The 16,223-nt window shown below is 43.7% G+C and overlaps 2 protein-coding genes across 2 annotated transcripts in view; one reads left to right on the forward strand and one right to left on the reverse strand.

The window, feature by feature from the left end:
• Window positions 1-5,150, reverse strand: part of EVA1C (eva-1 homolog C (C. elegans)) — a 55,902-nt gene extending 50,752 nt beyond the window's left edge. The window contains exon 1 of the mRNA XM_015415543.1: window positions 4,795-5,150. Within this exon, the coding sequence (XP_015271029.1) occupies window positions 4,795-4,921 (127 nt within the window). The 5' untranslated portion in view covers window positions 4,922-5,150. The remainder of the gene's footprint in view (window positions 1-4,794) is intronic.
• Window positions 5,151-14,853: 9,703 nt separating this feature from the next.
• Window positions 14,854-16,223, forward strand: part of URB1 (URB1 ribosome biogenesis 1 homolog (S. cerevisiae)) — an 80,722-nt gene continuing 79,352 nt past the window's right edge. Inside the window, exons 1-2 of the mRNA XM_015415538.1 lie at window positions 14,854-14,951; window positions 15,899-16,038. Coding sequence (XP_015271024.1) covers window positions 14,921-14,951; window positions 15,899-16,038 — 171 coding nt within the window. The 5' untranslated portion in view covers window positions 14,854-14,920. The remainder of the gene's footprint in view (window positions 14,952-15,898; window positions 16,039-16,223) is intronic.

Consider the following 16,223-nt stretch of genomic DNA (forward strand, 5'->3'; position numbering starts at 1 on the left):
ATCACGAGAGGTAGAGCAGGAAGGGTTGCATCAGTGCTTAGTTCTTGTGGCCCTTTCTTACATGCCCAGGGAAATGCTGATCGCCACTTTGGGGCCAGGAAACAATTTTTCTCCAGGCCAGTTTGGCCCCCAGTGATCCTGGAAGTTTTAAAAATCATATTCTGGGCGTGGAACAGGGGTCACTGGGGTGTGGGTGAGTATTGGTGAATTTTCTGCATTGTGCAGGGGGTTGGACTAGATGACCCTGGAGGTCCCTTCCCCCTCTATGAGTCTAGGATTCTATAATTCACCCAGGCTGGCTGTGGGCACGCCAGCACCTCTGTCAGGCAGAAGCGCCTGAGATCCTCCCCCTCCCCTTTTTCCTTCGCCCGACTTGGAGGCGAAGGGAAGGGAGAGGGGGGAAAGAATGGATCCCAGGTGCTTCTGCCTGTCAGAGGGGCTGGTGCACACTTCCAGTGATGTCAGGGGGTGTGGCATATGCTAATAAGTTATGCTAATGAGCTCCTGCAGCTCTTTTTCTATGAAATGACCCCTGGATGTGGGCATAATGTTGCACTTGGGTACCAGGTGGTACCATTGTACTAAGGTACCAGGCAGCAAACCCTGTCTAGCTACAATGGATCTTAGCAGGATGGGCCACAGATCTTAAATAAAAATAAATATCAAGTAAATCCATGCATTCCACTTTATACGGAATTTTAGTATGCTGAGCACCTGGTTGATTTTCCCCAGTATTGTAGAAATATTTCTCGAAATGAATGCAGTTCCAACATTACTAGTAACCGCTGGTCAAGCCAGTAACATTTTTTATACATATACCATATTTACTTGAAAAGAAGACAACCTTGAATGCCCTTAAAATGTTATACATGCACTAAAAATTATTACTGGACATAACTGCAACTTTATAAAAAATGGCATACTTGGGGGAAAACCTAGTCTTGCATTTCAGTAAATACTGTAAAACAAGATTGTTCTATGTTAGAAGGGTGGTTACAAAATTTACACACTAACCAACCCTTGCCAAGCAGAAATATATAAAACACACATGACATTCAGACAAAATGTGTGGCCCTTGAGCATGAATAAAGGTTACAATGATACAGACACTTTCTTTGTAGTGTCTGTGTGTGTGTGCTTACACACACACAGCTGCTAAGCATTGAAATTACACAAGGTATTCATGGTGACCACATTAATATTTACATCGAGTAATATTTATTATGTGTTAGCCACATATTAATTTTTGTCAAATGCATCTTGACTAGCCTTTAAAAGTTAAATTCTGAAGATAGATTGTAAACATTTCAGTGCCTAACAAGAGGCATCTTGCTAGGGACTACTAAGCATATTATTAAATGCTAACAGGCAAGCAATTAATCTTCTGGGTGCTTTCATAGCCAAATTTGAATAGATGCTATAAAGAACAATTGTAACAAGGTCAGAAGTTTTCAAAAGAAAAGAAATGTTGCCCTCCTTTTCAGCTAAAAATAGACATCAAGAACAATCTTTTGAAACAGCTAAATTCGAGTCCAGTCGCACCTTAGAGACAAACATGATTGGGGGGGGGACGAGCTTTCAGGAGTCAAAGCTCCCTTCGTCAGATATTTGACTCTCAAAAGCTTATACCCTCCCAAAAAAAATCTTATACCCCCCAAATATTGCTGTAACTCTAAAGTGCTACTAGATTCAAATGTAGCTGTTCTACTGCAGACCAACATGGCTACCCTCTAAAATGGTCTTAAGTATTTTTGTTTTGAATGATTACCAGTTTGTTTTGAATGATTATCCAGTTTGGTGTAGTGGTTAAGTGCGCGGACTCTAATCTGGGAGAACCGGGTTTGATTCCCCACTCCTCCACTTGCACCTGCCGCTGTGACCTTGGGTCAGTCACAAGCTCTGGCACAGCTGTCCTTGAAAAAGAGCAGTTTGTGTCAGAGTTCTCTCAGCCCCACCCACCTCACAGGGTGTCTGTTGTGGGGAGGGGAAGGGAAAGGAGTTTGTAAGCCGCTCTGAGGCTCCAAGTGAAGGGTGGGGTATAAATCCAATCTCCTCCTCCTCTCCTACAGTGAACTTCTCAGCATTATCAGACATTATCAGACATTATCAGACAGAGTCACTCTTTTGGTCCTAGAACTGTCTCACTGGAGTTTCCACTGATCAGTCTGTGCCTCCTATTGGCATATGAGCCAAATAATCTTCCCACTCTTTGCCTGATAATACTGAAAAACAGAGTCCTCAGTAGTTTCTCATCTGATTGCAGCTAAAACATTTAGCCTTTCCTTTTAAATCACTGTCTAATATAACCGGGTAATCAGAATCATGCTCTTGTTACCTTGTATGGGAAGGCCAACTTACTAGCCTCAATCGATCTGTGGTGCTTTCAAGTGTAAAGAGTATCATAACCCTTTTTATCTGATTTGCTTGTGTGCAGATGAGGGCAATCTGAGAATTCCTGTTGACTCATCTTTGTCTTTGTCTCAGTCTTCATAGTACAAAAAATATTGTTCATTTAATCTATGCCCAAAGGGCTATATGTTACCTCTACTTCACATATCCAGCGGAACAGTAACATATGCATGCGCATTTGTCTGCTGAACTATAGTACTCAGAATGCTGTAAGTAGAAAAGGTTGAGCATATTTATTTATTTATTTTATTTTTATCCCACCCTCCCCACAAGTGGGGTTAAGACTAGTCTCATGTACTCATTGAACACTTTCTCACCAATATAACCAGCCCGTATAAAGTTTTGTCTTTTATTGTATAAGGATTTTATTTTATAAAGGTGTTGTACGTCATTTACTGGGGGCAGGGACAATTGCCATATACCAGTGAATACCTTTTTATTCTACATTAATTCTGAACAGCTATTATCTATTGTTTATTTGCATACAAAATTTATACCCTGCCTTTCTGCACTCATCAGGACTATCAAGGCAGGTAACAAATTAAAAACATACATACTAAAAGCTCATCCTAAAAACTAATAAAGCCAAACAAAAACACATTATTAAAACAATTAAAATCAAAGCTAAAAAACACATGCAAAAACAGCAGTTAAAACATACAGCAGGGAGGAAGGACTATGGAGAGAACGCCAGATGTAACAAATAGTCTTCACCGCCTGGCAGAAGATGGCAATAGAAGGAGGGGACAGATGAGCCTCACAGGGAGACAATCCCAAGGCTTCAGTGCCACAACTGAAATGGCCCTCTCCTGGGCTGCCGCCTGCCTAACCTCAGGTGAGGGAGGGCATCTGAAGCGGGACCTCAGAAGATGACCACCCTGGGCAGATAGGTTGATAAAGGTGGCTGATCCCAAGCCATAAATGACTCCTTTAATATGCAAAACTTTATTTTACATTTAAAAGTCCTCACTCAGCAAACATGAGCATACATTGAAATAGGCTTTTAAAAGCCATAAGCGAGTGTTTAGACTGTGTAAAGGTGTAAGTAATTTGTGTTTATGTAAACATCTATACCCTGCCTTTCCTTGTGGTTCAAGGCAGATTACAATAATAATTAGAATCATATCCACATAATGAAATAACGTACCCAAAATCTCTTTGCTACCAAGTACAAATTAAGACTTCTCATAAATTGTGCACCTCTGGACAATTTTTTTTTACTAATGATTGCTTCTTTTTAAAACTGGGCCGCAGACTTCTTCTCCCCCACACATGATTTCTCCTTGACTAATCTAGAACCTTGCAAACATACATACCTAACAAATAGTTGTTTGGGCATTTCTACGTAAGGCATTTTCCAGACATGTTCTTCAGTGTAGCCAATCCCCACGGATCACTTGAGCTATGCCTGCACATGCTTACATGACAGATGAGGACTACACCACAGCTGACACAGAATGGCCTAACCAACGTGGGGGATCTTCTACATCAAACCACTTAAGCAGTAAAGGTGGTATCACTCTCTGTTCTATTGATGGAGTACATCCAACACTTGCTTCTACAACATAAAACTGTGCTCAGGTGTACCACGAGACTCTCCCTGTAATCCTATTATGTTGTACGTGATGGGAAGTACTCCTGCATGCTAATATACATTTTCTTCAAAAGTAAGGAGTTAATCCTAAGTAAAAATGCTTTAGGAGATGCAGCCTTTGGAAAAGAGCTCCAGTAATCAGTGGTCAATTCTTTTCTTTCTGGCTTGCTGATATTTTATGTTCACTAAAGCAGGACCCTATTCTATATTGCACGCTATAGAATTTTGTAAAAAAAACTTGAAAAATCTGATAAGTTAGGATATTGTTTCCCTTTAGCAAAATATACCAGTACCAGTACCTGTAATTGTTGTCAGGCTCTGAAACATTTAACATCTGAATAACAGGAAGAAAGCTGATCAGTAATGCTTTCTTTTCATGTTAGAGAAGACCTTCAACTATTGAGTGTTCTGCCTGTCTGACCATACGCTCCTATAATGTGAACCTCTTACTTAGTTTAATTCTGGGTGTAAGCTTTTGTGTGCATGCACACTTCTTCAGATACATTTAAAATACGTATCTGAAGAAGTGTGCATGCATACAAAAGCTTGTAACCTTTGTCGGTCTTAAAGGTGCCACACTGGACTCAAACTTTGTTCCGTGGCTTCAGACCACCACGTCCGCTACCCTCCTGAATCTATCTTCACTCAGTTCAGACGCCGAGCTTCAAGGGAAGTCCGTTTGCCCTCCGTACCCTCTTCCCCAACCCCTCTTCCGTGAGCCCCCTGTCGGGGACTGCCCTTGGGGCATACTGAGATGGGGAAGAAATGGCCCAGAGGCCACGTTGGCTTACCGGAGAAGTCTGCCAGCGCAGCGATCTCTTTGGTGCAGACCAGACACAGGCAGAAGAGGTCGAGCAGCAGCTTGAACTCTACCTGTCGCCTCCGCCTTGGATGCTGCCCAGCCTCCAATTCACTCATGGTGCAGAGGAGGAGGAGGAGGAGGCGGGCGGGGGGTGTCCTCTGTAGCCCGGCCGGGTCACATGGTGGCTCCAGCCCCCAGCTGGCAGCACCTACCCGCCGGCAGAGTCCCTGTCCTGCTTGGGACCTGAGCGGGCTGGGAAGGCAGCTTTGGCCGGGAGGCGGCGGCGGGCTGCAAAGGGCGACCCGAAGGGCCGGCGCAGTCTCTGCGCACTTTCCCCGGAGAGGAAGTCCCGGCAGCACTGCCTAGGCTGGCCCGCGGCTGGAAAAGCCAAGTGCGTGTGAAGCAGGCGGACGGTGTGTGTGGGCGGGGGTGGCTGGGCAGCCAGAGGGAAGAGCCGTTCCCAAAGCCGGCACACCAGCCACCGGCGCTGGCGTCGACCAGCCGCGGGAGGACAAGCGGGAGGCAGGCGCGCCCCTGCCGGGCTTCTGGCCCCAGCGCCCCCTCGGACGGGCTCTTCGGGGTGACTCTCTGGCGAAGATCGGACTACGGGAACTTCTGTCGCCACTTGGCGCCACGGTTGTCGCTTCTGTCGGACTATTCGAGAGCCCGCGTGGAGATGGCTGCTTCTCTGTGTGCGTGTTTTTGGTAAAGCTGGGTGTTTCAGGGGCTTGCTTTAGAGACAGGTGGTGCCTATGTAACTAAATAAAATAAGTGCCCGGCTAAAAAACAGACTTTGCGTTTTGCCAGGGCAGAGATGGAGAGCACATGACACAGCAGACCTGGGTCTGGGGTCAGCTAGGAGAGAGGCCTCCTGGTATGCCACACTGGTGGAAGAAAGGCAGAATGAAAATACATGAAAACAAGTGGGAACCCGCAAGGACTTAAGGGGAGCATCTAACTTCCTTCTCCCTTACTATTTCCCTCCCTGAACCCCCCCCCCCACCCCTGAACCCCCCCCCCCCCCCCTCCTACTTTTCCTGCTTTCTCCTCTCCTTCCCACCCACTCTCCTTCCCACCTGCCTTTATCTGTCATCCTGTAGCCTCTACCTAAGAAAACTAAGGCCCAATTGTGTGGCCCTGGCTGCTGGGCCAGGCCCATTTGCTTGGTAAGGAACTGGGGGGCACATCACTTTCCCTGGTATCTCCTTCCTTACATTATTTCCCTTTTCTCTCCTCCTGGCAACCAATGCTCCCTCTAAGCTGTGGAGTCTTGTGAGCTACTGGCATTAAAGTTGTGAGCAAGTGATTTAGCTACTGCATAAATTAGTTTGCTCTGGAGCCATCCTTCCTGAGCTAAGACAATAATGTGTGAGCTGGAGGCTACAAAAACTGTGAGCTACCTCGCACTGACTCAGCTTAGAGGGAATACTGCTGGCAATCCTCATGTCCTCTGCCCTTTCCCTGCCTCATTCTCTCCTCTTCAGGCGTTCAACAATATCTGCCTCCCATCTTCAGCTATATTTATTCTTTATATTCTTAATTTGTATCCCACCTTTCTCCACAGTGGGTGCCAAGGCACCTTAGATCATTGTCCTTTAGGCTGCCAGCTCCAGGGTGGGGTTTGGGGACAGGAAAGACTTTAGGAGGGGTATAATGCCATAGACTCCCTTCCAAAGTAGCCATTTTCTCCAGGGGAAATGATCAGTTGTAGTTCCAGAAGATCTCCAGCCATCACCTGAAGGTTGACATCCCTATCTCTTTTCTCCTTTTTATCCTCACAACAACCCTGTGAGGTAGGTTACACAGAAAGTATGTGACTGGCCCTACATCACCTAGTGAGCTTCCGTGGCAGACTGGTGATTTGAACCTGTGTCTCCCAGACCCTAGCATGAACCTCTAACCATCACACCACACTGGCTTTTCTATGGTGGCTGTTGTATATGGTGGCTGTTGTAGAACAGAAGCAAGCAACCAGGCCTACGTAAGTCATATAAGTCAGGTAGTAGCAGGTAGGCTGGTGGCTGCTGCCAGGCTTGACCCAGTGAATCCTTCCCCAAAGGCCAAAATGGCCCTGGAAAGGGCCCTGCCCCCCTTTTTACTGACAAAAATTGATCTTAGAATGCCGTGGTTGCCTAGCAACAGCCACTGAGGAATTCTGTTTCTTAAAGCTACAGGTGCGTCTTTCACCATTTCAGGTCCCCCCCCCACACCATGTACCTTTTTTAGATTTCAACTTTTTCTGAAAACTTGGGTCCCTTTTCAAGTTTGTAGAAAGATCTGTCTTGCCTGTTCATAACTCCAGTCACCAGATTTAAGTATCCAAAATTTGGCCAACTTCACTATTAGAATATAAGATGATGCCCAGACAATCTCAACGGAGAAAAAACAGGTGCACCTTCAGGAAGATGCCACCCTGTCAACCATGGCAAAAAACCACACAATATTTCACAAATGACAATGCACAGTTTTTTCAATATAGTGATGATTACTGTTCTAACATGAAAACATTTTGAAATATGAAGCAGTCAAAGAAGATTTCTGCAGTTTTCCAACACATGCACACACCATAATTCCATCATGGGGAGAAATAGAACGTCTTTAGGCACTGAAATAAACTTCTTTTGTGTCCATTTAAAAAAAAAAAATTACAAGTAATTCAGAACTTTAGGTGATGTAGGGCCAGATACCACAGAATAATATATTTTGCATTTCTTCTCGCTTCCCCCGTAAATTGAATCAAGCTGGTGTTTGAATTTCAGATATAGAATGTACCTACCAAATGTCACTGTAGCATCTCAGTGCTCAAGGGGGATATCATAGTATAGTTACCTTTCCTGACTTCCTTAAAAAAGGTGTGGAGATCAGTCTTGGTTTAGAACTCCTTGTCAAATGCTGGGAATATGTTTTGTGGAGCTGAGTGTTAACAGCTATGAAACTGATGTTAGAAAATCCATGCTAGAATGTTTTCCTCTGGTCCTATTGAAGTGGAGAAGGTCTCATTTGCATTGAGTCTAACAGAGGCTGTACACCCTTCCTTGACTCCTTCTTGCCATCACAGTGGAAGCCTTAGTCTTTTTGTCCTTCCAGGAATGGAAAAAAGTAGATGGCCTTGGCTGGGATATTAGGAAACTCAAGAGCCAGGACAACAATAGCAGAAGGATGCTTCTTGGCACTACAGGCCTAGAACCGAGGTCAAAGGTTCTCCCACATCTGAACTGAAGTGCTGAAACAATACAGCAGTCCCAAAGGTTAGAGCTTTCTAGGTGACCCACTAGAACAAATTTACATGGACAGCAGCAGCATTGCTGGATAAAGCTGACTCACATTAATAGATGATGCATTTGATTAGAATGTTCTAGGCATGGTAGCTAATTCACTTGACAGCTATTTCACACCACCACAGTATCAGAAGAATATACTTAAAAAAAAAAAGATATTATTGCAAAGACACACCAAAAGCCAGTGTGGTATAGCAGTTTGAGTGCCAGACCAGAATGAGAGATGCAGGTTCAAATCCCCACTCAAGAAGCTAGTCAGTCATTCTATCTCTGCCCAACTTACCTCACAGGATTGTTGTGAAAATGAAATGGAGGATGGGAGAACCATGTAGGTCACCCTGAGTTCCTTGGAGGAAGGTTGAGCTCCAATGTAGTAAGTAAATAAAGGCAACATATATTTCAAAACTTGTAATGAGAAGGCATCTGTTGAGGAAGGAATTAATGTGTTACAGGTATAGGGATGGTAACATGCAATTACCCTATCTATACCTATGAAAATTGCTATAAATACAGAATGTTAATTCCTGCCTTCCATATAACAGTTTAGTGTGTGATATGAAGAAGTCCCAATACCAAAGCCAAAACACATTCATTGATGGTGTATTATTTATTTACTTTATTTATTTCTTGATTTTTAATGGGAACCCAAAACACCTTACATTGTTTTCCTCTCATTTTATCCTCACAACAAGCCTGTGAAGTAAGACAAGCTGAGGGTGTGTGACTGGCCAAAGTAACCCAGCAAGCTTCCATTGTACAATGAGACAGGGAAGGAAGCTCTGTGATTGCCAATGTGGTGTAAAGTCAAATATCTTCAATGGACTTCTGACTCTGCTTAGGAGGGCCCTGTTATTGTGCAATTATGTCTCAAGCACAATAGAGTTGGGGTTTTTTCCCCCCCTTAAACCCTATAAATACCTTGTGGGCTTCATTTGGTAATAACTGGTATGCTTTAATAACAACATTATATATTTTTACTTTGAGTGATCCTTTGTGGGGAGTTTTATTGGGTTATGGGCCAGTTCATGTACTCAAACACTCAAATATAGTAAGAAGCTTTTAAAAATTACTTGTGTTTAAGTGGTGTTTGTCTGCTAAAGTGGATTTTAAGGTGAGCTACACAGTATTTGTGTGAGCAACAACAACACACAGTATTTACAAAGCAATCTCATTTAACTTCTAATACATTTTGGGTGCGGTCAGACGGTGAGCTGGGAGCGGTTTAAATTGCTCCGGCCCTGATGCGGTTTTTTTAACTTGGAGAATCGCGATCATACTCACCTCCTTGCTCTGAATCGCTGCGCAACCTCATTGCTCCCCGCCGTCCACACGCGTCGGTGTTGTTTCTCTCTCTCTCAGTTTGGGCATGCGCACAGACAGCCATCTGTAGAACTAAATTTTTTGTGCGTGCGCAGAACAGCGATTTCCTCTTCAACCCAACTGCTGTAACACTTCCCTTTAAATGTTTACCCTGAAAATGGCCTCCGTGGGATCCCGAACTCGTTTAAACGCTAAAACTAGGCACCGTTTAAACATTGATTTTAATAACGCAGTGGTGGACCTCTGCCTATGCGCACACCGCCAACGCTTTTAAAAAAATGGTGGGCGAAAAGTGGAAGCCTTGGGCAGCTTTCAAGCGGGGAGTGGGTTTAAACCAGAAGTGGCTCGACACCAGAGAAGCGATCAGACATCAGAAAAGTGCAGCTGGAATCGGAGAATCAGGAAAACAGCACTTGGAGACCTGGTATCAAAATACTCCGGGTTAAAGCGGTTTTGAGCCGGAAAGCGACAGCTGGGGATGGGAGGCAGATGTTGACTGTGTGATCGCGGAGATAAAATCCGTTTCTGAACTGGCACAACACCAGATCAAATGGTGCATCTGACCGCACTCTTTGTAAGCATTCTGGCACCATTCTGGGGTTAGAAATACGGCTTTTCATTTTTGTATTTATACTGGTTCTGTTTTCATATTTCCCAAATTCATATTGTCACTAATTCAGACACAGAGGAATGACCACTTCTCAGTTTCATCAGAGTTCTGACCACAGACTGAAAAAACAGGGTCTGGCATCAACGGAAAGTTTCTTATTTATTCAAATTACTGCACTTTAAAAAAATCAGACAGGAAGAAAGCAAAAAGTTTTCATATATCTGCAAGGAGAAATCCTATTGGTTGCTTGCCATTCCCTCTAAGCCGAGTTAGTGTGAGCTAGCTCACAGTTTTTTAGCGTCCAGCTCACACATTTTTGCCCTAGCTCAGGAAGGATGGCTCCAGAGCAAGTTAATTTATGCTTTAGCCAAATTGCCCGCTCAAAACTTTAATGCCAGTAGCTCACAAAATAGAATTTTTGCTCACAAGTCTCCACAGCTTAGAGGGAACACTGTAAACTTCACAATTATGAAGGAATTTTCACATCACATTTATGTTCTTTAGTTTCTCAGTTTCTCTTTGTCTTGCAGTTTGAAACTCGTGTCACGTTTTGCTCTATATAAATCCGAATGAAATTAATACTGTCAGTTTTATAAAAGGAAGGCAGCAGGGTGGAAAAATAGGAAGAACTATAGTAGGCAGACTATAGTAGACAGTACAAAGTTTACAACTGGGTACAGTTATTGCACCATAATAATAATAGAGCGCTTTTTATTGTGGGGGTCTCTTCCTCAAAGCTGATGTGGCTGCACCTTTTAAAAATTGTCTCAACCCTTTTCTTTGTCTAAATCCACTCACAGGGAGGAAAGATTTCTCTCACGAGTGAAGACCTTTTAAAGCACTTTATTTTCCTGCTCTTTGACACTGAGTAAATCCACAAAAAAACCTTCTAATGACTCTGATGCCATTTCTTGGGCTGTTTCTATGGAAATGAATGTCGGGCTAGTTGAGACAAAGTAAATGGTTTAAAATAATCACTATATAGTGGTTATTTAAAACAAGGCATCCCATGTTTTTAGGCTTGGCCCCTGTTTCTATGGAAATGGGAATAAAAACAGTAGTCCAGACAATTTTTTATTTTATATACCATTTCTGTTAACAAAGGTTCTCTGAGTTCTAATTTTTATATACATTATAAAATTGAAATTGCACAGGTTGCAGTGATTGTGCTTTACGTGCATAAAGCCAGATTCTGGTTGTTTCAAGAAGGGAAAATGGGTTTACTTTTGGTTAGGGCTTTTTATTGAAAAGGGGAATACAGGTGGGGGAGGAGTGTTCACATTAAACTGGGGGAGGGGAGGAAATCCTAATTAAAGCAGAGCATTTGTGCTGATCTCAAAAGCTATGGTTGCATGAACTCATGCCTTATCAAACTCAAATTTTCCATTTGGGTCTTAGCCACTTTCACTATATTTTGGAGTAATCATACGATACACAGTTCATGTTGCATATTGGTCTGTTTTTGTGATTTTATATGAGGCATCTTCCTAACATCTGATCCTCTGCAATCCAATAGTTTTTTATTTACCATTCTGACTTTACAATGACAGGCTGTCGTATTAATTTTATGAAGAGACTCAGTCGAATGGGAACAAACCCAGCAATCTAGTCTAGAAAGTTTTCTCTTATACATACCATTTCTATTTACAATGCACAAAACAGAGTACTTCTAGTAAAGATCGAAAATTTTCATTAATTATCCTGGGACCCTTTGCACTCATTCTACTTTTCTTGAATTGATTAACATGATTCAGTCAAGGTTTTAATGGTGCAGTCCTAAACAGGATTACACTCTCCTAACCCAATTACTTCAATGGGTGTTTGGAAGAACGCTTGTCACACTGTTTAGAATTCCACTTCAAGTATCATTGATTTTGGCGGGACTGACTGAAGCACTCTTCCTGGGAGTAAACCCTATCAAATAGACCCGAGTAAAAGTTTGAGTAGACCTACCAAGGATTACTATCTAACTGTCTCATTGAAATTAAAATGGTTAACAGTGGCTGGCGTGTGTCATATATTAACATGCAGGGATGTTTTGGGAGCTATCTGAGGGAGGTCTGATTGGAAGAATGTTCCATTTTATTCAATAGGGCTTACTCCCAGGAAAGTGTTTTTAGCATTGCAGTCATTGCCGTCATTCCCTTAAGATAGTGTGTAATGGTATGAAATATAATCAAACCATGTGCTTTATCCTTAGCATGATATTCACACAATCTTTATTAATCACCGGTAGCTCAATATCCTGCCCTTATTTAATGGATGAGGTGCAGCTCTCTGCATGATTTTTTTTTTAAAAGTTAAAAACCTAATGTAAAAGGGGGGGGAGGCCTGGGATGAGTAAATTATATCACTTATATAACTAGTGATAGGGTAGAGAATAAGTAAAATGCAAAGAACTTGTCCTCTAGAGAATGACACATTTGCATGTGTATTTTGAGCTGCGGTGGCTCAAGTGGTTAAGACGCTGAAATTCAGGCTGTGGAAGGTCGGTAGTTCAGCAGTTCGAGACCCGGGTGCTGCATGACGGAGTGAGCTCCCGTCTCTAGTTCCAGCTCCTGCCAACTTAGCAGTTTGAAAGCAAGAAATTGCAAGTAGATAAATAGGTACCACTTCGGTGGGAAGGTAACAGCGTTCCATGCGCCTTGGTGTTTAGTCATGCCGGCCACATGACCACGGAAACGTCTTCGGACAGCGCTGGCTTTTCGGCTTTGAAACGGAGATGAGCACCGCAACCCTAGAGTCGGATTCGACTGACTTTTGAGCAAGGGAACCTTTACCTTTGAGCAGTTGTATACAAACTGTTTGTCAGGAGGTCGAAGCCGATCCCCTCCTGATTCCTCAGGAAACCCGCCAACCCACCCGGGAGCCCGAGGCATGCCGCGGATGACGCCGACAGCCGGGAAGAAGGCAGTGGGGTCTCTGCGAGCCTGGCTGAGAGTGGGTCCCGGGAATGCTGACATTCCGGCGACAATCGCCAGGAGAGTCCCTGCGGCGATTCACCGAAGGGCCCGGGATCCTTCCCTGTCCCTTTTCCAGGGGTGTCTGGCAGCAAAGGGGGTAGGGCGGGGCCGGAGTGCTAGTTGGCCCGCAAAGCAGGGGCCTTACCAGGAGAGTGAAGGGTGGGGGAAGACCACCGTGGGACCCAAACCCGTCAGTTGCAGGGGTCGTTTCGTAGAAAAAGAGCTAGGGGAACTCATTAGCATAACTCATTAGCATATGCCACACACCCTGACATCACCGGAAGTGTGTCATATGGCCACACACCCTGACATCACCAGAAGTGTTTCATAAGGCCACACACCCCGCCCCCAACGGTCCTGGTTGTAATACCTTGGTTAGGTTGCTTTAAGGCGTGGGCGGCAGGACGAGCAGGTGGTGGAGGAAAGCAATAAAGAGTGGAAATGGGAGACGCCAAGGAGGAGAAACCAGAACCCGAGAGCCCCATCCACTCGTGCGCTTCTATTTGGGGGATGGACATCGCAGGGAAGGCGAAGTAACCTCCCAGGCGAGTTCTGAGGCGATGCCCAAACTCTGAGACGCTCTGCTTCGTCCTGGATTTGTCCCCCCCCCCCAACCAGGGACTGACACTGTTTTAATATAAAAATGACCTGATAACATAATAGGAAATTTGACTATAGAATCAAACTCCTGATTTTAACCTCCACCAGTGGTCTCCAATCTTTTTGGTATGGTTACCTATGTCCAAATTTTATGGGAACCCACTGGAAAACAAACAGCACATTCACCAATCATTAAAATTAAAATTGCAAGAGTCTGGGCCTCACTTTCACCAGCTTTGTAGTCCACTTTGCGAAACACTGACCTAGACCCTATTAGATTTGGAGAAACATGGACACTGCCAACTTTGTAGTGCCATTCCACAACTAAATATAGGTAAGTGGCAATAACTAAGCATATGATGGAGAAGAAATAGGTATGTAATTCTCGTTTATAATGACTAATTTTTCATTTTATTCTCTTAGAAGTAAAAGTTCAAAAGCTTTCCTCTGAAGTTATTTTGTGTATTGAGCATCACGTTTGGAATAATTAATCTTTTACAGCATAATACATCATAAAAGAACAGTTTAGGAATGGAATATATGGCAAGATGGCAGATACCTACTCTAATGTGCTAAATGGTCTAGTTATCCTGTAATAATCTTAAGAGTACAAAGGCGGCATCTTGTGTATATAGTGAAAAACTTAGTTAAGCACCCTAGTGTTTTCCTCTCAAACAGCAGAACTGGAAGCGAACAGAGAGCTATTGTGTACAAGTCTGTATCCCAAATCTCCCATCAACAGCTACCCCACAATTAAAGTCACAGAATACGGTGCTCCAGGATCACAGAACTGGGATTACTGCGTTTAAGGAACACTACAGAACAAAGACAGCAGGTTTCCCTTAACAGTGAAAAAAACCGTTGTAGAAATTGCCATTGATAATATCCTCAGTGTTTTGTTCATTCAAACGCCAACCCAGTGCAGAGTAGAAGCTTTCGAGAAGGAGGTGAAAGAGGGGCTCTGGGAGGACGGTGGGTTGCGGCTCAACATCGATGTCCAGTGGAATCATTTGCGGAGCTGAAAGCAAAATTTAGACTGAAGTAACTCTGCTCGACTGGACTCAGACCTCCTCTTCGCTTTGGGATACCGACCGGTTCCGTAACATGCATCTATTTTACTAGGAACCCACCTCGCTTGCAGTTTCTGGAGGAGACAACGGGCGACGGACCGCTTCCGGCCGTGAGTGCCGGTTCCGGTTGATGGTTACTGCAAGCCGACCGGTGACTACCATGGTCGCCAAGCGCAAAAGCCCGCCTGAGGCCAAACGGCAGGAGCAGCCGCCGCAGCCCAAGCGGGCCCGCAAGACCGAGGCAGCGGACTTCTCCGGCGCCCAGTTCAAGTCCATGTTGCGCGAGCCCAGCACCGCTATGAAGGGTGAGAGAGCGCGAAGGCGCTGTTGGGGTTTCCACGTGCTTCCTAGACAACGACTCCTGGCTCCTTTGCATTTCTTCCTCCCACAGCCCCTTCTTCGGCCCCCACTTAAAAGGCTGGCCCAGGCAACACCTAGGTAGTAGTATCTCAGGTGCCCAGTGAGGTAATATTCCAGGACTTGCGTAGTTGAGGATCCTCACCTATGTTCACAAGTTACAAAGAACACATGTACAATCTGTGTACAGTGTATGCTTGATTTTTTATGTGCGTGCTGAGTAATTCTCATATTACATTCAACGCATAAACAGCTGAATGTTATTGAAACCTTACATTTATCCAGGTTCGGGTCCCTGGTTCCTCATTAATGAACTTAATCCATCCTGTCATACTCCCAATCAGGATAGTTTAAGAGATTTGAGAGTCACCAGGAATCCTGCCTTCATGGCCAATGATGAACCTTTCATACACCCTGGGGCAGTTATTCCAACTGCTTTTTATTGTAAATTTCATGCAGTAATGTGTATGCTCTATATGGATTGTACATGCATTCACTGTAATTTGTGAACAGTATTCCAGAGAAAGCAGAGAAGATTTTCTCTATATTGGTACTTCTGCATTGTTGGAGCGCACTGTTCTACATTATTTCCTGCTCATATGAGATAGTTGCTAGTCTATACTTGTGTGTTTTATGCTTGTCACTTTTCCCATGCATCAGTGGGAGCAGTGAGGGGTCTAGTGGACAAGTGTTAAACCTTGAAGTTTCAAATCCTACCTCAGCCATAGATGAGCAAGGAGGTTTGTAAACTAGGATTTTGCAGTGTTCATCAATAAGCAAACAAGGCTTGCTTGTAGGCCTAAGTAACTGTTTTGTTAACCATAGTTGGTTACAGTGAGGAATGAAATAACACACTTTCAATAAAGAAAAAAAAGATATCTTTGTTTTATTCCAGGTTTGGAAACATTCATATCCATAGCTAAATTGTTACCATCAGCAGAACAATGTGATGTTGTGGAAGGATACATAAAAATTTCTGTTGAGTGTGCAGAAATTTTAAAACTTCTAGATGGTGAAAGGAGGCCAGAAAGTGAGGTAAGTATTTCACTTAGTGCAGCTGGACTTGTACAATAGAAAGTGTATTAGTAGTGTATGATTTGCAGTATAAGGACAACAAACGGGAATAAAAAATTAATCTGGTACCTGGAGATGGTTAAAATAACATTAAACATTTGTCAAATTTATGGGGCTCATTTGTGAAAATTCTCTACACATGTGAT

The sequence above is a fragment of the Gekko japonicus genome, unplaced genomic scaffold, assembly GCF_001447785.1.
Source record: "Gekko japonicus isolate JY-2015 unplaced genomic scaffold, Gekko_japonicus_V1.1 scaffold1865, whole genome shotgun sequence".
NCBI lineage: Eukaryota > Metazoa > Chordata > Lepidosauria > Squamata > Gekkonidae > Gekko > Gekko japonicus.